This window comes from Diplotaxodon limnothrissa, linkage group LG1 (genome assembly GCF_057381915.1).
Source record: "Diplotaxodon limnothrissa isolate DT_005_m linkage group LG1, D_limnothrissa_male_GT1.1, whole genome shotgun sequence".
In the NCBI taxonomy this organism is placed as follows: Eukaryota; Metazoa; Chordata; class Actinopteri; order Cichliformes; family Cichlidae; genus Diplotaxodon; species Diplotaxodon limnothrissa.
The window spans coordinates 12,813,794-12,832,438 of NC_140596.1; the positions used below are offsets into that span (position 1 = coordinate 12,813,794).

At 38.5% G+C, this 18,645-nt stretch overlaps 1 protein-coding gene across 1 annotated transcript in view; it reads right to left on the reverse strand.

Annotated features, from left to right (window-relative positions):
- Positions 1–2,645: 2,645 nt before the first annotated feature.
- LOC146639488 (RNA polymerase II elongation factor ELL-like) overlaps positions 2,646–18,645 on the reverse strand; it is a 39,717-nt gene continuing 23,717 nt past the window's right edge. The window contains exons 3-12 of the mRNA XM_085366701.1: positions 17,852–17,979; positions 15,734–15,897; positions 13,230–13,474; positions 6,274–6,398; positions 5,721–5,823; positions 5,020–5,506; positions 4,338–4,389; positions 3,770–3,941; positions 3,630–3,674; positions 2,646–3,163 (exon numbers count right to left, since the gene is read on the reverse strand). Coding sequence (XP_085222827.1) covers positions 3,053–3,163; positions 3,630–3,674; positions 3,770–3,941; positions 4,338–4,389; positions 5,020–5,506; positions 5,721–5,823; positions 6,274–6,398; positions 13,230–13,474; positions 15,734–15,897; positions 17,852–17,979 — 1,632 coding nt within the window. The 3' untranslated portion in view covers positions 2,646–3,052. The remainder of the gene's footprint in view (positions 3,164–3,629; positions 3,675–3,769; positions 3,942–4,337; positions 4,390–5,019; positions 5,507–5,720; positions 5,824–6,273; positions 6,399–13,229; positions 13,475–15,733; positions 15,898–17,851; positions 17,980–18,645) is intronic.

Here is an 18,645-nt window from a genome sequence, read left to right on the forward strand (position 1 = left end):
GCACTGATTAAAAGTTGAGACTCAGCTCTCCAAGCTTAAAATACCTAAATACTACAACATATAGTAAGTTAGCAAATGCACACATTTTACCAATATAGTGGCAGCTTCTTGAAACCCGTCACTGTACACTATAAAACATCCTCAGTTAACTACTTTTATTTTCTAATAAGCCAAAAAAAGCAACACAATATGAACATCAACCCTCATAAAGGTGAACTTTTCTCATAAGTAAAATGACTGTGGGGTTAATTATCCAATTTACACGGGAATACTTCTTTAATGACGGCATTTATGTTCATTGTACCTACGCGGACACTTCATTAGGTATATCTGGCTAGCATGGGCTGGACCCCCGTTTGCCTTCGGAACAGCACATATTCAACAAGGTGCTGAAAACATTCCTCAGCTTGTTGCACAAGCTGTTGCTGTGTGCAACAGCTTCACACAGCTGTTGCAGATTCGTCACCTGCACATCCACGATGTGGAGTTCTTAATCCACTGTATCTCAAAGGTGCTCTATTCAATTGTAATGTAGTGGCTGTGGAGCTCATTTGAGTATAGTGAACTCATTGTCGTGTTGAAAAACCAGTTTGAGATGATTTGAACGTCGTGACAGGTCACCTTATCCTAATGGTCGTTTATCATTATTTAAATGATGCTCGTGTGGTAAGGGGCCAAAGTGTGCCGAGAAAATGCCAAATTCTGTCCCCAGTGTAACAGCTGAAATGAACACTCCTCAGACTGAGTAACATTTCTTCAGTCTTTTTTCCCCAATTTTGGTGAGTGTGCCGAAACTGTAGCCTGTTCTTAGTTGACAGGAGTTCCAACCAGTGTGGCATTCTGCTGCAATGTTCAAACTGCATACCTCAGTTTTAAGAAGTGGTTACTGTTGCCTTCCTGTCAGCCTGAATCAGTCTGGTTATTCTCCTGTGACATCAACAAAGCATTTTCGCCCAGAGAACAGCAGCTCACTGGATATTGTCTCTTTTTTTGGACCATTGTCTGTAAACCATGGAGTTGGTGGTGTGGGAAAAATCCCAGCAGGTCAGCAGTTTCTGAAATGCACAGACCAGCTGGGATTCTAGCACAAACAACCGCGCCAACTTCAAAGGCACTTAATCACCTTTCTTCCCCATTCTGATGCTTGGTTTGAACTTCAGCAGGTCTTGTCTACATGCCTAAATGCATTGAGTTGCTGCCATGTGATTGGCTGATTTGGTCTTTAAAAATGAGTTGAACAAGTGTGCCTACTAAAATGAATGCAAACTGTTCTGTTCATTTAACTGTTTTCATCTAACTGAGCTGCTTTTAATTGCATCAAGGCTTCTGCTGCAGTAAACCTTGTTGCTTTGTCTCTATGAGCCATGGCTCACTACGAAACACAACGATGTAGTACTTAGAAGTGGAAAATTACAATAAATCAAACCCCATGATGTTGGAAACCTTGCACAGATTTCCAGGATCATAACTGACCCCACAACTTTCCAATATCCTTGCCACATCAATGTGCCAATTCATGAAAAAAATAAAGTAGTTTTTGCCATTGTGATCTAAAAAATGTTCACAGCAGCACTGAATTTTAAAGTAACAGGTTTGCTATGTGCCTCATTCTTTTAATCTATTTTTATAGTGTACAAGTGAATGGTTTCAAACATAGCTGGAGAGTTAGGTGACGTGTCTATTCACTGCTACCGAGGCCTTCTGTAGCTATATTAATCTTTTAATATTTAGAGTCCTTTGGGGCTGCAGAGACAAAACACACAGTAAGTTATGATACTTTCATCTACAACCTCTCCCCCTCTTGATGGATACAAACACTTAGATCTACCAAGACCGGCTACCACGATCTGTGGAGACCAGCGACACAGGAATGAGGAAAATCATTTCAAAATAAATACATCAGTAGTTCTATGTAAAAAGAGACAAAGACACTTCTTTCCAGTAGGTTTAAATACTTTAAACTAGACTTGCTGCTTGCTTATTAATGACGTCTGAGCATTTTGGTCAGTTTAGCAAAAGAAAGGGAGTGTACTTAATAAATACTTAATAAATACGGCACATATCGACTTATTGCAGTAAGTTTCATGTGAACCTGAAGCTCTTAACATGTTTAACCAGGTAATTGAGAACAAATTTTTGCTAATTGGATTCAGCAGCTTTCAAAATGAGCCCGAATCAATTTAGTGTGTGAGATGTGAAGATCGCATACTTCATAAAAAGTAAGAAACCAGCTGACTCCAGCTAAACAGCAGGAACCTCTTACAGGCTGCATCGCAAAATGTCATTATCTTACATGACTTTTTGTTTTGCCACAGGGTGACAATTATTCCACTTATTTCCAGTACAGAACAAACATAATTCAGAACTCTAAAACATCCCTTCCTCCAAGATAAATGCCTGAAGCACTGCAGGTGGAAAAAGAGAGGGGAAAAAATCTCACCCACTTTGCATAATAAGACATGAAGGATAAATCTGAAAAAAAATTATTTGAATCATTTCATTTTCTCTTTTTCTTTGCAGTGCACAGCTTCTGTCATTAATCGCAAATTAGGGTGCTTTGATAAGAACCTGAACTGTAGTGTCTCTTTTATGCTGCTTATTTAAATCTTTAAATGTTAAAAAAAAGAGAGTGAAAAACCGCCTGAGGCAATGTTTGACTGAGCAAGTCTCAAAAACAAAGGGAATAAGTTAAAGTCACTTCTACCTTTGATATATTTCAATTCAAATGTCTGACACCGAGTCTGGCTGACAGAAGGTTTTAGGAAATGTATCTGTCTTGGCAAAGTGAGGTTCACAGTCCTCATTAGTGCCAAGACTCTCTCTTTGCCTCTCCCTCTGACTTCTTAAATCCATGAGATATCTTTTAAGAAGTCATAACTACACAACTAAAAGACCACAACAGAAATCTGCTATAGATTTAATATCATCAACGCTCACGGCATCATTTGTGGTCTGCAATAGTGTCTGCCTTTTTCATATACCGTAAAACCTTTTCACCATATAAAAACTCTTTGTTTCACACTCTGTTTGTGTATGCATATATGAAAATCTGCTACGAGGAAGCTTTAGAGACGTCATAGTCCATGATGAGCTGCTTGATATATGAAAGTTTTTCGTGGAGATACTCGCAGCGTTTCTTTTCTTCCCGGTAACCGGGGAACTTCTGTGGAGACAAAAAAAAAAAGTGTATTATTAAAAGAGTTTTACATGGTTTTCCTCTATGTTCACGCCTACAAAACTTACATAGTAGACAGGTGGAAATCCTAAATAGAGCAACTGCAAAAAACCTTCTTAAACTAGTGCCAGCCTACACCATACAATCCACATTCTCTCAAATAAATAAAAAATAAACAATTAACAATAAATAAAACGATTTCTTTCTCAACCACTAACATATTGAGGATCAATCTTAAAGATTGTCTTTGTTTAGTTTAGGTTAACTACTCGCTGTTTAATAAAAGCAGCTTTCACAGAATTTAATTGCTTAAAAAAAATCAAGCTATTTAAGCATTGAAATGTACATTTAAGACTATAAGAGCACAAAAAAAGAGGAGCAATAGGTGATAAATCTGAAATAAATCTCAAATATGTGAACTACAAGAAAAACGACTTCAATGTGTCTGACTTACCTTGCGATACTTGTTGTACTTTTCTAGTATTTGGTCTTCCATTGTCTAAATGGTACAAAACACAAAGTTGTTAATATTAGTTTCCACATAGAGACTAACAGTCCAAACTGAGCACTTGCATATCTGCATATATCATGTACCTTATATTCTTGAGTACCAGGGGACAGGCTCTTGATTTTAGAGCCCAGCTGAATGAACATGTGAGTTATGGTGGCAATCCGGGAATGGAGGTCTTTGTACTCATCATACTCAGCGCAGAAATCCTCCTGGTACTGCTCACGTTGCTCTAAACTTGTTATGGGGCTGTATTTTCTATAAGTAGACACAGAAACATAGTGTGTGATAATGTAAAGACCACCACAGAAGATAGAAATAATCTTATGCAACATTGAGCCTTCAAGAGACTCTCTTCCATATGAATTCTTTCCTAGAGATACAATCACAATATTTTTTGTGCAAATTTCTAAACTGCCCATTTCCCTAATTTCGTTTACTTCTTGTGTAGTACCTCTTTCTGCCACGAGATGGTAGCACAAGCCTACAATGTCATCCTACACAGTTTGTTCTTGAATCCTTGTCATCTACTTCATTGAATCACCTTGTTGTTGACTTGTGCTATACAAATAAACTTGCCTTGCCTTGCCTAAACAAAAGCAAAAGATTCTAGCAGGTCATCAAAAAATAACTTGAAAACATGTTCAGACTTACAGCACATAATCTGGCTTCTCCTCAGAAACCACAGTATTTGTTATGTCAGGATCTGGAGCAAGAACGTAAGAAAAAGAAAATATCATTAGCTGCAGTCGAATCAGTACAGTCATCCATGTGGATCTTTGCCATTGTCTGAATATTAAGCAATATGTTTTTTATTTTGCTAAAAGCCACAGTGTGTCTGTGTGTGTGTTCATCTCTGCCTCTGTTCAGACTAGCTAAGAGCCTGTGGGTGTCAGGAGACCTCTAGGCTTAGAGACCCAAGCTGTTGTTGAGTCAGTCAGCCACATAACACACTGAGGACTCAAGAGGGGGAGCTTCAGGAAGCACATACAGTCATGAGATAATACTGTGCTGATACAGCACTGGGTTGCAAGGGGGGACTTCACATGCACTCACCTGCCCATTTATTAGGTACATCTGTTTAACTTTTTGCTAATACGATTATCCAGTTGGGTTTAAATGGACGAAACAGCGCCAGTGCCAAAATAAACGAAGTAGTTTAATTTAACACGAGAGGCAGCAATGAAGAAGGGGCATTTAAATCCAGCTGACAGGAATTTGGGGGAATGTTGGATGAAAAAGCAAAACTACAATCACTGACTTAATGATCTGGAAAACATTACAAGATGTTTTTTAGTTTTGTTTTTTTTAATACACAGGGGAAAGAAGGCCTTACTGTCAAGTTTGTCTGGATTCTTCTCGAGCTCATTATTCGTCTTTAACCAGTCAGTCCTATGGTCGTCTTTAAATTTCTCGCGCTCCTTGTCCTTGTGCTTTTTCGATTTCTTCTTTCTGTGCTGGCTGTTGGCGAGCTGTGGCTGAGCGCAGTTGGAGTCACGCTGGGTTGGCTGGAGGCTGCTTACTTTGGGTTCTTGCTCCCTGGTCTCTGAAACAGGCGTGTCAGAAGTGCTAGATAGTTTGTGCATTAGAGGAAAGGAATTATGGCTCCCTGGTAAACCATTTTGGTTATCAGTATGGTTATCTGTCCTTTGAAACTCAGTCTTTGTGTGGAAACTTGGGTTAAGGGAAGGAGTTGCATCATTGTGTCCTCCTTTATTGTTTAAGAGTCCGTTTACAGCTGGCTGCTGTTGTAACCTCTGGTCTGTGAGTTTTTGTCTCTTAGCTGCTAGTCTTTCCTGTGAGTCAAAAGGCACAGGGCGTTTCTAGGGAAACAGACAGGGAAAAACAAGAAATACATCTCTGAAACATTCTCATACAAACTTCATGAATAAACTTTAATTCCAGCAGACAAAGGTAAAGACTAGAGGGCAAAGGGCACACATTTACACTGACGTAAAGAAGCAACATCCGTTCAAAACCACATCAACCACTTTCACACATACTGAAAGGTAAATGGAGAACAATACAGCCATTTACCACTGCAAGATTTTTTGCTATGCTTTGATCCTCTGACGTCCTCAGTACTGATGGGTTTGGTTGAGGATTTCGCGACTGGTTGCCAATATGTGGCTGCAACTTCCTATCAAACAGAAAGAGAGAAAAAAAGCAATCAGACACAACCAAAGCACCTTTGGGAATTTCATAAACACCTAGTCTTGCTGGTTTACAGAAGCCCGAATATGGCCGAGCTTAAAGGTGGAAAAGATTCTCTGTATAGCAAGGACACACAAGGTCTGCCTCTGAGGGCTGACTAGCACCTATACAGAAACACGTGGGAGTGAAAGAAGATGTGCAGGAGACCTTACTTTTCTAATGCGGCGAATAACAAGTGCAAAATGAAGTTTCAATGATTCAGTCATCATCTTGTTATTTATGAGCTAACACCAGTACCACTGGGGAATTAATACATAAGATATATCAGGCATAAAAGTGAAAGGGCACGTTTACGTACAGCACGTTACACAAAAACAAGCTGTTTAATGAGAGCGCATAACTTGCATCCATCTGGGACCCCCTGCCTCTAGCCCACCTGGCCAGCAGCCGGCTGACAAGCTGCTTCTCCTCCTCGTTGTAGCCTGGCCAGTCTCTCTGCACATGCCTGTAGAAGTCATCTCTCAGTGAGTAGCTGCTGTCTTTGGGGTTCAATTTGGCCACCTAAAGAAATATCACACAACACACAATGTTAATTCAAATTCCTATTAAAGTTAGAAAAAATGTTATTTATTAGTTACTCCATGCCAAATGGTGAATTTTAATGTGACATTCACCGTTTTTTTTAGCTCCGTTTTTAGTCTCCACCGGCCCCAGAGGAAAGCATCTGCTTTAATAGCAGTTAAATATTGCCATATGTTCAACAGTTAGTCATCAAATTTGTTTGCCAGAAAGTGGTTAGGAAGTAGGGAATAAGAGGTTATTTTTTCCTGGATGACGCACACATTTCTACTTCTTAATTAAGACAGAATTTAAGTCATTGTATTTTGGCTAAAAATCTCAGTCATACAGACTCTGGCTGTTACTGTTAGGAAGGTTGGAGCTCTTTCTGACCAGGCATATGCCTCATTTAATGTCCTCATGTAACAAACCTCTCAGACACACTTCTTTCATCTGATCAGTCATGTAAAAGTGAGGAACATCCATTCTCAGGAAAAGTAGCCAACACCTTTATTTCTTTTAAGCCTTTTGCAGAGAATACAAAGCTGCTGCCTTCAATCTGTTGTGGCGACAGGATTCTGCCATTCAAACACACCCACTGCAGTGACAGAAAGCACCATGCAGATGATTGGAATAAAAGATGAGGGTTTTTTCTTGGTCACAAGAGTAGCCAAGTCATAAGTGCCTTAACTTTGGATTCATGATAGCTGTGGTTGCAAAAACACTTTTAGTCATACAGAATCTCAGTGCTGACCTCTAAATGCTTTCCTCGTGGATTTATGGGTTCAATCACTCATTTTGAATCATATCGGATGAAACATTAAGTCCATTTTACATATTTTAGTCATTCTAGCTTTTTTTTTTTGTCACGGTTACACACGGGTAGGGGGGTGGGGGGTGAGGGTTGGGACCCATATCTCGACTGTACGAATATGGAAAATACGAGAATTAAGCCGCCCTAAAGTATACAAATGCAAGATAATGGAAAGGTAAAAAATGTGGATTTAACTTTTTGTACTTGGAATGTAAAGGGTGTAAATGAACCTGTTAAAAGAGGCAAAGTTTTATCGTACTTGAAATCTCTTAACGTGGATATTATTTTTTTACAAGAAACTCACTTGAAAAATGCGGCTCACAATAAACTTAAATGTAGATGGATAAATCAGGTGTACTACTCAACACTTTCCGCCAAAACTAGAGGGGTAGCTATCTTAATTAAGAAAGATACCCCATTCAAACATAACTCCACTATAGTTGATAAGAATGGGAGATATGTATTAGTGACTGGGGAGCTGCATACTACTCCAATTATTCTACTGAATGTCTATGGGCCCAACCATGACGATCCAGAATTCTATAGAAAGGTCTTCAGCTTAATTCCGGATATACCCAACAGTAATTTAATAATTGGAGGTGACTTTAACCTAGTACTAGACCCATATTTGGATAAATCCTTGTCCAAAAAAATCACACCGTGTAAAAGCAGTAATTTTATTAAAACATATATGAAGAATATGAATATCTGTGATGCGTGGAGAATTTTAAATCCATCAGGCAGAGAGTATTCTTTCCACTCCCACGTACACAATAGTTATTCAAGGATTGATTATTTTTTGGTGGATGGAAAAATGCTCCCCCTAATTCGAAATGCAACCTATCATAATATTATTATCTCTGATCACTGCCCCGTTACTTGCTCCTTTGCACTTAGTAACCCCATTAAAACATACAGAAATTGGAGATTTGACCCACAATTACTGAACGATTTAGAATTTAAACAATATATAAACTCTCAGATGTCTTTATTCTTTGATATAAACGATAATGCTGAGACCTCTCCAGATATACTATGGGAAACGTTTAAAGCTTATATCAGGGGGTTTATAATATCATATCAAGCGTCACGGAACAAAAGGAATAAATTAGAACAGCTAAATTTAGAAAAAAGAATCCACGAACTGGACGTCAATAATGCAATGGCTCCTTCTTTAGATAAGTATAATACTATTTGTGCACTAAAATATAAACTAAACCAAATATTATCTATTAATATTAATAGAACCTTCACTTTTGTGAGACAGAACTATTTTGAATTTGGGGATAAACCCCATAAGTTGCTAGCCAGACAACTAAAGAAACTAGAAAATGACAGAGCGATTCATAAAATCAGAACAAGTAATGGAAATCTGGTCACATCACACAAAGATATTAACGATAACTTTAGACAGTTTTATGAATCCCTCTATACTTCTCATCCCACTGCAGGGCCTAATGAAATGCAGGAATTTTTAGATAAATGTGATCTTCCTGTGTTAGACCAGACAAATGCCAATATTTTGAACGCTAAGATCACAATTGAAGAAATTACAAAAACTATCGGATTACTAAAAAACAACAAGAGTCCAGGCCCGGATGGGTTAGGGAATGAGTTTTATAAATACTTTAAGATCAAATTAAGTCCATACCTATTTAAATTATATAACCATGCATACAAAATGAGCACCCTACCTCCAACATTGAATGAAGCAACTATTATAGTACTTCCAAAAAAAGGCAAAGCACCGGAGGAAGTGGGATCATATAGACCTATTTCTCTATTAAACTCTGATCAAAAAATTCTGGCTAAAATACTAGCGAGTAGACTTAACACAGTAATAGATAAATTGGTGCATTCAGACCAAACAGGTTTCACTCCAAACAGGAGTTCTTTTAATAATCTTCGACGTCTATTTAATATAATCTATTCCCCCAAGGTACAACAGGACCTACTTATACTTAGCTTGGATGCCGAAAAGGCATTCGACCATGTGGAGTGGTCCTACCTCTTTGCAGTCCTAGAAAAATTTCAACTGGGACAAGATTTCATCTCTTGGATAAAACTACTTTATAGTAATCCCACAGCCAGAATTCTTACAAATCAGACATTATCAACTCAGTTTAAACTCAGCAGAGGTACAAGACAAGGATGCGCTCTTAGTCCATTATTATTTGCCCTGGCTTTGGAACCCTTAGCACAGACAATTCGAACCCATATGGATATACACGGTTATGATACAACATACACTTCTAATTCTATATCGCTCTATGCTGACGACATATTATTATACATAACAAAACCATTAATATCCCTCCCAGCAATTCTCTCCGTGATTGATAAATTCAGTACTTTCGCAGGCTACAAGATTAACTGGGGAAAAAGCGAAATACTGCCCATTAAATTAGAGAATAAACAATGGCTTACATCTCTCCCATTTAAAATATCTTATGAAAAAATCACTTACTTGGGCATTACAATACCAAAAAAATACAGCTCCCTAATGAAAGAGAATTTTCTTCCCTTACTGGAGAAACTTAAAAATAACATTCAGTACTGGAGGACACTTCCTATTTCTTTAATAGGGAGAGTGAATTCAATAAGAATGGTATTCCTCCCGCAGTATTTGTATTTGGTTCAAAACATCCCAATTTTCTTGCCCAAATCTTTTTTTAAAAAGATGGACGCCATCATCATGCCATTTATATGGAATTACAAAACACATAGAATAAAAAAAGACCACCTAAGCAAACATAGATCCCTTGGTGGACTTACACTACCTAACTTTATGTACTACTACTGGGCATCAAATTTAAGAATAATTTCCCTTCTATTGGATGACACAGCAATACTCCCTAACGGCTTACAGATGGAGCGGGAGGATTGCCTTCCTTACTGTGTTGGTGGAATACTACTCTCTCCTATTCTTTTGACAAACTCATATTACAATTCGAATCCAGTGATTTATAATACCGTACAAATTTGGAGACAAATAATTAAGCACTTCAAATTGAAAAAACTATCAATGTGTACATCTATTACAGCTAACCCCTCTTTCCTTCCATCATGTGTAGACGGAGCTTTCAATATATGGCAGGAATTGGGAATTTGTAAATTAAAAGATTTATACCTAAATGATACTTTTATGTCATTCCAACATTTAAAAGATAGATTTGGATTGCCTCACAGTCATTTTTTTAGATATCTTCAACTAAGAGACTATATCCGTACATACCTGCCACAATTTGAAAACATATCGTCCGATCCTTTGGACAGATGTCTTAGTGATGGAAGGGGGTTTGAACAGAGAATTTCATTATTTTATAATTCAATACAGGAGATGAGTATACCTTCAACTACTTCAATCAAAGAGGAGTGGGAAAAAGATTTTGGGACTCTCCTATCAGAAGATTTCTGGCAGGAGGCCTTACACAACATAAATACGTCTTTTATTAATTCCCGTCACTGTTTAATTCAGTACAAAATTATACACAGACTACACTATTCAAGGGAAAAACTTCACAAAATGTATCCAGAGTGTTCCCCCCTCTGTGAAAAATGCAAGATACACTATGGAAATCTGTTACACTGTTTTGCACTATGTCCAAGGCTTCAGGGTTTTTGGTATGATATTTTTACTTATATGTCTAATATTTTTAAAAGTAAGATTGAACCAAATCCGACAGTAATCATCTTTGGGATTTCCAACGAAACACAAAATTTACAACACTCTCAAAAAAGGTTTATGGCATATGCTTTGATTATTGCAAAGAAATTGATCCTGCAGCTTTGGAAAGGCAATGAGACTCCTGTATTAAAAATGTGGCTTACTGAACTTATAAACACTCTTCACCTTGAAAAAATAAGATATAGTATGAATGACAATGTAAAAGAGTTTGAATTAATCTGGCACCCTTTACTTATATATCTTGGGAAAATATAAAACTTTGTTTACTTGTTTCTCTTCCCTTTTGCCGACAGCCGGGGTATTGGGACCCCTTATGGGTGACTGCGGGTTTTTTTTTTTTTTTTTTTTTTTTTTTTTTTTTGTTGTTGGTGTTGTTTAATTATTTGCCTTGTTAGTTTAGAGAAAAAAAGGAGCATAAGCTATGTTATGTCAATTTGTAAAAACTACAATCATGATACTTGCTCTCAATAAAAATATTTGAAACAAAAAAAAAAAAAGGAAAAAAAAGGAGTATAATCCAGGATGTGGTCAACTGGTATTGACTTGTGATTGAGAAGCCATTAGCAATGAATGCCGACTGGATTCATACAAATCCAGTCCACAGATTACAACAAAAACATCAAAAAGGGTTAAAAATTATCTTTGTGGTATTTTTTAATCCTTAAAATATACCAAACCTCTTTTTTTATTTTTAACATGTCCTCACATATGTAATAGCAATCGATATCAACGTGTCTTATATTCCGCCTACTAATTTGTCAGTAAGTTGGGCTTCTTGCAAACTTGTTTCGATTGGGATAATAAAATATGAAATGGTAGAAAAATAAATAAAAAGACTACTCAGAAACTTAAAAACACAAAAGCTGCCACCACCTGGATCCATTATGTGCTAAACCTGAAACATCCACATTCCTGAAAAGCAACAACACCTTCTCAGCGTTTCCGTTTCCATCCGAGCGTCCCAGATTTTTTCCCCTCACATTTTCTAAAGACGTCTATCTTTCTGAAGCCTCCAGACAGAGGAGTCTGCCCAATAGCAAACAATCTCTGAAGACACAATTACAGCAGCGACCTAATTACTCCTATGCAGTGAGACAAGAACCACATGCGTGTACAGACATCAACTAGCAGAAGGCCTGCAAAACACACAAACAAACATCACTTAGGAATAACTCAAAAATATTTACAGGAAAGCAAAAGAAACTTCTTAAAATTAGATCCCGGCTTTGATTAAAGCACAAACGGTGCTGGTCTCTGTCAGCACACACATTACCACAGATCTGTGTTGTTCAGAGCTTTTAAGTGCCTTTCAGACACTCTGACAGTGTCAAAATGTATTGTTGGTTTTTTTTTAATGTTAAATATAGTAGGGAAACACACTTGATTTTCACAATGTGATATTAGTTGAATGTCAGGCAATGGCCATATATAATGTGCAAAAACAGAGCCAACACAAGCACATTTGCTTGGCTGGAAATGTAAATCACTGTTGTCTTGGTATAATGTGCAAAACCATAGCGTGTTTTTTAAAGTTTTATATAATGACAATTAGGGGTGTTTAAGGATGTTCAGGGAGTATAATGTACAAAGTCTACATTTGAAAAAAATATATATGCATGAGATGCTGCGCTAGGCATGCGTGTGCCAAGCAGCAACCGGTGCAAACATGTTTACATGATGATTAAGGGAAAGAAATGTTTGTTTCTACACTCATTTTCCCCCTTTGGGACAATCTGTTGGAGTTATGCATTTTCAAGGTCATGATGGCTTTAAGTAAAAACCATACACTGTATATAAAAGATGGAAGTAACCACCGCATCATTGTTTACTGGTTATTGAAACCACCAGCTGTCCGGGGCGATCGTGGCTCAAGAGCTGGGAGTTCGCCTTGTAATTGGAAGGTTGCCGGTTCGAGCCCCGGCTTGGACAGTCTCGGTTGTTGTGTCCTTGGGCAAGACACTTCACCCGTTGCCGCCTGGTGGTGGTCAGAGGGAACTCTAAACCCTGCTGTTGGAGCTTTTTAGAGCATTTTAATGAACAAACAGTATGGCCTCCTGTGTGGTACGCATTATCCACGTTTATACTTCAGTTATGGTGAGTCAACTTGTATTATACTAGTATTGTACTACAAATTATATCTTTGTCTGAACAGTGCATCCACAGAGTTAATGGGTGCAGCTTTCTTACCCAGAAATCCCCTTTTGGATCCAGAAAACCAACATGATGACACTGCAGTGGCTAAATCCATCTTTTTTTACACTCTGTGGCCTCTGCATGGATGCAATTGCTTCAGCTTTTGTACATTTTGTCTACAAACAGTGTTTCTAAGTACCTCCTCCAGTATGGCACCCAGCTCGGCCTTATCTTTGGGGCTTGCTCTTTCTCTTTCCAGCCACAGCAGCAGCTCTGGTTTTCTGTAGGGTTTGAGAGCCAGCAGGTGGACGATGCGATCCTTCAGGGGCTTCTGCATTGAGGTCGCCATACTGCCATTCCTCCGGTTATTGACAGAGTACTTGGAGAAGCTGCTATCTGAGGCAGGGAGTGGGCCTGGCCTCTTCTGGTACTTGACACATTTACCTGAACACAAAGTAAAAGAACAAGATCTACGATGATGCATCAGTCCGCCTGTGATTTAGGATGGATTAACTTAGATGACATTACCTCAAAAGATACACACATTATGTTAATGAATCAAATCAACATCTAATTATAAATACTTTGTATGCCTCAAGGAGCGGGCTTATAAAAAGCAGGATATTTCACATTTTATTGCAGGTGGCAAAACAGAAGCCTGTTTTGCATCAAGCAGTTTTGAGAACTACCTGAAGAGCTCCTCGTTGAACTTCATACTCTCCTTTCTTTCCATCTGTTTGCATTCATATTGCTTATAGAAAAGCTGAATCACTGTATTAACCAGCCAGTGGCCAGGAATGCAACATTAACTTTGTTTTTCTTGTATTGCTGTTTTAGCCTCTTGAGTTTTCTCAATATTTTTTGCCTTCTTGTGGATTGCGCTAATCAGCTTCACAAGTGTTTACTTGACATTGTTTTATATTTTGCCGTCCAGTTATAGACAGAATGGATTTTAGTGTTGGTGTTTGCATGTTGCATGTTTATTTTTTTGGCTATAGTTAAGAGTTATTGGTTACTTGACTCATGTTTTACCAAGGTTAATACTATTTGTATTGCTACTATACCAATCACAGTACACCTACATCTCTCAAAAGGTCCTCTTATGCTGGTAAACCTATAACCTGATAACCTTTTCTGTGTTAGGAGCTAAAAATGTAGTTCTGAGAACAACAGTTTTCTCCAGTTGATGCAGTAATTGAATTCAGTCTACATACAATATAGCACAAGGAAAACACCAGGTGCATGCCTTTGAGATCGGATTGCAGTGCAGTTTTGTTCTGTTCTTTGCATGGCTTTGAATCACAATTTAGTCTGCCAGGGGTCTTTTATGTTTTAAGATTGGCCAGATTATCTATCATCATTCTTTGTCTGATTTCCTGTCTTTACTCCTTACCTGCTCTATGTAGCTTAATTCATATTTTATTAAAAGAAAAAAGAAAAGAAAAGAAAAAAAGGAAACAAGGGGAAAAAGACAAGAAAATACAACTATGCAATTTTAAGCAGGGATACACTTCTGGGACAATTCTGAAATACTTTGTGGGTCATCCTGTGGAATTACAAGCACCGTCTTACTGGGGTCAGAATGTAACACAGCCACGCCTGGTGGATTCCTGAGGTTAGAGAGAGAGAACCCCAGCAATCAGACAATCTCCTATGCAAGCTGGCGACTGTGGGAAGAAAGAGCTCCCTTTTTACAGGAAGGAATCTCCAGCAGAACAAGGCTCAGGAAGGTACAAGGAGAAAAGAATCTTAAGGCAGTGAGATCTGTGCTAATCCCATTACGGGTTAATCTGCGCTTTGCAGGTCAGTGACAGGAAAAGAAAAAGTAAGTCCAACAGATAACTTCATGCATATGTACTTCTGTTAGTCATTTATCATGATGAAAATAAGGAGAATTATGTTATAATGTCATGGGGATTTATGGTGTGCCAGATACGTGCTTGATAGGGTTTGGCTTTCTTCCTAATAAATTCTGTGAGAGTTACAATTTATACTGCTTTGTCATGTTCACCTTAAGATCTGATGTTACACAATCCATGCAGTAATCTGGTTTAAACCAACTACAGTTGCAGCTTCCCTGGAGCTTCAGCACTGACATGGGGGTCCAGGACAGAGCCAAGAAAAAGTTTTGCATAACCGCAGCAAAGTTTAGCGAACAGGGAAAAAACACAGAAGGTAGCTTTCAGGTCATAGTTAGTAAAACCTGCACGTCCCATACAGCTCTCATTCTGCAATAATCTTTGTTTTAGAGACATGGCTCCATTAACTATACTTTTCAGTTGTATTAATGGTAAGGGCCTGGCAGTGAATCGAAACTCCCTGAAATTAAAGTTTAAAGACAGTTTCTGACTTTGAACAATGACAAACATTAAATATCGGAGAAAAGGCTTAGCTTTTGTCTTGGTATAACCAAAAATACGGCCTACGCATGTGGTTTCATCGCACATCAAAAACAGGAAAGTATCTGGTTTTTAGCTTCAAGCAATAAATAAAGGAATATTTTTCAAGGCAAATATTCCTTTTACTTTTATTGGTGCTATTATATTTCTATTTGGGTTTTTATACAGCCTCTTTTGTATCCACATCCAAATTGCTGATCCCTCTCCAACTAAAAAGCTATTTGGCCCTTCCACATGAAAATCTGCAGAAGTATCATCTTCGATTTCGGTTTTCCTGCCACAGAAGCCTTTTGCTTAATCTTACTTGGATGTGTTGCTCCAGGTTTGATCTCAATGGCAGAGCGGCTCCAACTGTCCTTCTCCACCTGCGACATCCTCTCGCGGGTCATCTGGTAGGAATCATCGGTGGCACACACAGTGATCTTGTCCTGGATGCTGCCCTGACCTTCCAGCTGTTCGCGGCCGTCACTACAAAATAAAAAACAGCCAGCTGTTGAACTTCACGGCATTCTGCTGCTTTTTAAAAACATCCTTTAAGTTATCTCAAAGCAGGATGGCAGCGCAGAACCTTTGCAGCAGAAAGTGACTTTGTGGCGGAATCTGGCTAAACCTGTGGTTGCTGTATGTTATGTCACTGTCTAGATTTAGCTCTGCAGCCTGTGACATGTGAGAAAGGCTATATATCTTGGTTCAGAGCAGGACAGACCATGTAGAAAAACCGCCAGGATTAACTTGGCTCCTGTCGGCATGCTTGCAAAACAAGAATCATCTTGGCCAAAAGTAAAAAGTTAAAATAAGAACCTGAGCTCCATTAATGGAGCAAATAAATCAGAGATTTACAGAGCTGCCAAAATCCAACAAACAAACAAAAACAGAACAAAAAAAAAAAAAAAAAAAAAGTAGCAATTCCTGCTAATTTGAGACATTTTCACTATACTATAACATAAGTGACCAATGGCCACTCTTTCACTCTGTCCTCCAAATATCAAAACAAATGCAGGGGGCAACGGGAGCAAGATATTGCTGTCATGCTGATGTGCCGTTTCTCTTGGCTGCAGTAACTGGCTGAAATGAAAGCTAGTTAAAGTTCAGGCCACAATTAGCCATCTGGCACCAAGAAGCCGCAACAGAGCATAACCTTTAGTTTCCAAGCATATCCACTCCATAAATAAAGCAACGCGGGTCTCAGTAATGAGCGGTTCGGCCCAGAAATTTACAGGAAATTACAAGTGCCCCATGGTCTGTACGGTAAGATGCAAGCAAACAGTCTCTTCTGATTTGCGAGCATAGGGAGACAGTGTCTTCTGAGGTTATGAGCCACTACAAGAGGATCAGACCACTTACACATCTGGAAGCTCAAAAGTGTACTTTGCAAAATTCTCCACAAATGATGCACAAGCAATACGCAATCCTTCTTCATAACCATTTATGACCCACTGGAAGTGGGTAGTGGTGTACTTTGTTTGCATTTTCTTCTACATTTGGAACATTTTTGGGCCGCAACCTTCAGACAATACGTGGATGCCAGTAGCCATGTATGCAGGCAACCAGCTATCAGACTGAAGGGGGCTGAAAATGTGGATTCAGCAAAAAACAGTATTATAAATCTTCCAGACTGAATCTGAGGCTGGCCTTCACCCAACCAGCCTAAATTGTTGATGCAATGCAAGATGGATCTTGGTTTAAACATTTTTGCAATCCTTTATTTTTCTTTTAGTTTCTTGTTCTTAGCTGATAAGAGGGTTAAAAGTTGGATAAGCTGTCCTTACAGAGAAGCTCTTTTGCATACTTTTGTTGTAATAAGTGATTATTTGAGTTGTTGCCTTCATATCAACCCAAAGCAGTCTAATCATTCTCCTCTGACCTCTGGCATCAACAAGCATTTTCATCCAGAGAATTGCCGATCTCTGCATATTTTATTTTTCTGACCAGTCTCTGTAAATCCTAAAGATAGTTGCGCTTAAATCAGCTTTCTTCCCCATTCTGGTGGTCTGTTTGAACTTCAGTTTACATGCCTAAATGTACTGAGCTGTGGCCATGTGATTGGCTGGTATGTGGGTATGAAGTTTGTGTGTACATCTATTTGGTCTTAATAAGTGATAATAACCAACATAAATGTTAGCAGCATATTTTAAGTCTGCAGGTGGTTCACTGGGGTTGTGTGTGTGTGTGTTCTGGCAAATTCGGTCAGGCATATTGAGCGAGAACTTTTGGCTGCGCTTATCCAGAGAAGAATAGCCAAGTTTGAAGCTTTAACAAAGAGTTCTTTTTTTTTATTGAAAATATTTGCCAAAATTCTTTGCTGATTAATGTAACGGGGAAAAAGGGATTTTTGATTAGTCTTCCATGGTGCTCAAAGTTGGATCTTGATTCAGTGGCGATAATAGTACTCGACTTGTGAAAACAAGTTTCGGATTCATACCTCGACACATACTGATGGATGCAGTCAAAGCTGGCCTGTGGCTGGTCTTTGCTGTCGCTGGACAAGTAAAAGGAAAAGACACGGAGGGCAGAAGGAGACTCTGAAGTGGGAGCTGGGATCTTGATGTACTGTGGAGAAAACAGAGGAAAAGATTTTTATTTTAGCAGATGCAAATAATAACAAAGTCGAATGAATGACCAAGTTGCATAAGCGTGTTAAACGCACCCACAAAACGATAATAAATGTATTCCAGGTTTTCCTGCCAGCTGATTTTGTCCTTAAAACAGCTTATGTAAATATTGTGTGAGCGCATTACCCCGCAAAGTAAAAGAATGGTTTTATTGTTTCATTTGACTGCCAGCTGTTTGCTTTAACTTATCATTTTCCTAAGAGATTAAGCGTTTTTGATCATATTTCAAACTGTCAACTCATTGCAGGGAAAAGCAATTATCTACTCAGCACAATTTTAGGCAAGCTGATGCCAGATGCATTTAAGCCAAGAACACGGGACCATCCAAAGTCAAGGTTTCTGCAATCACCATAAATCAGTGAAGTTTTTATTTTCACAACACAATGCCACAGAAATAAGACTAAGTAACATGCACAATAATGCATAATACCACCAAAGGGAATTTACTTTATTTCATCAACAATTTTACCCAACAGGATGTTAAATGGACAAAAAGCAGACTGAGACTTTGGTTTGTGTGCAAAAGTGAACCCCCCCCACCCCAAAAAACAAAACAAAACAAAACAAACAAAAAAAAAAAAAAACCCTATACTGTGCACTGGCT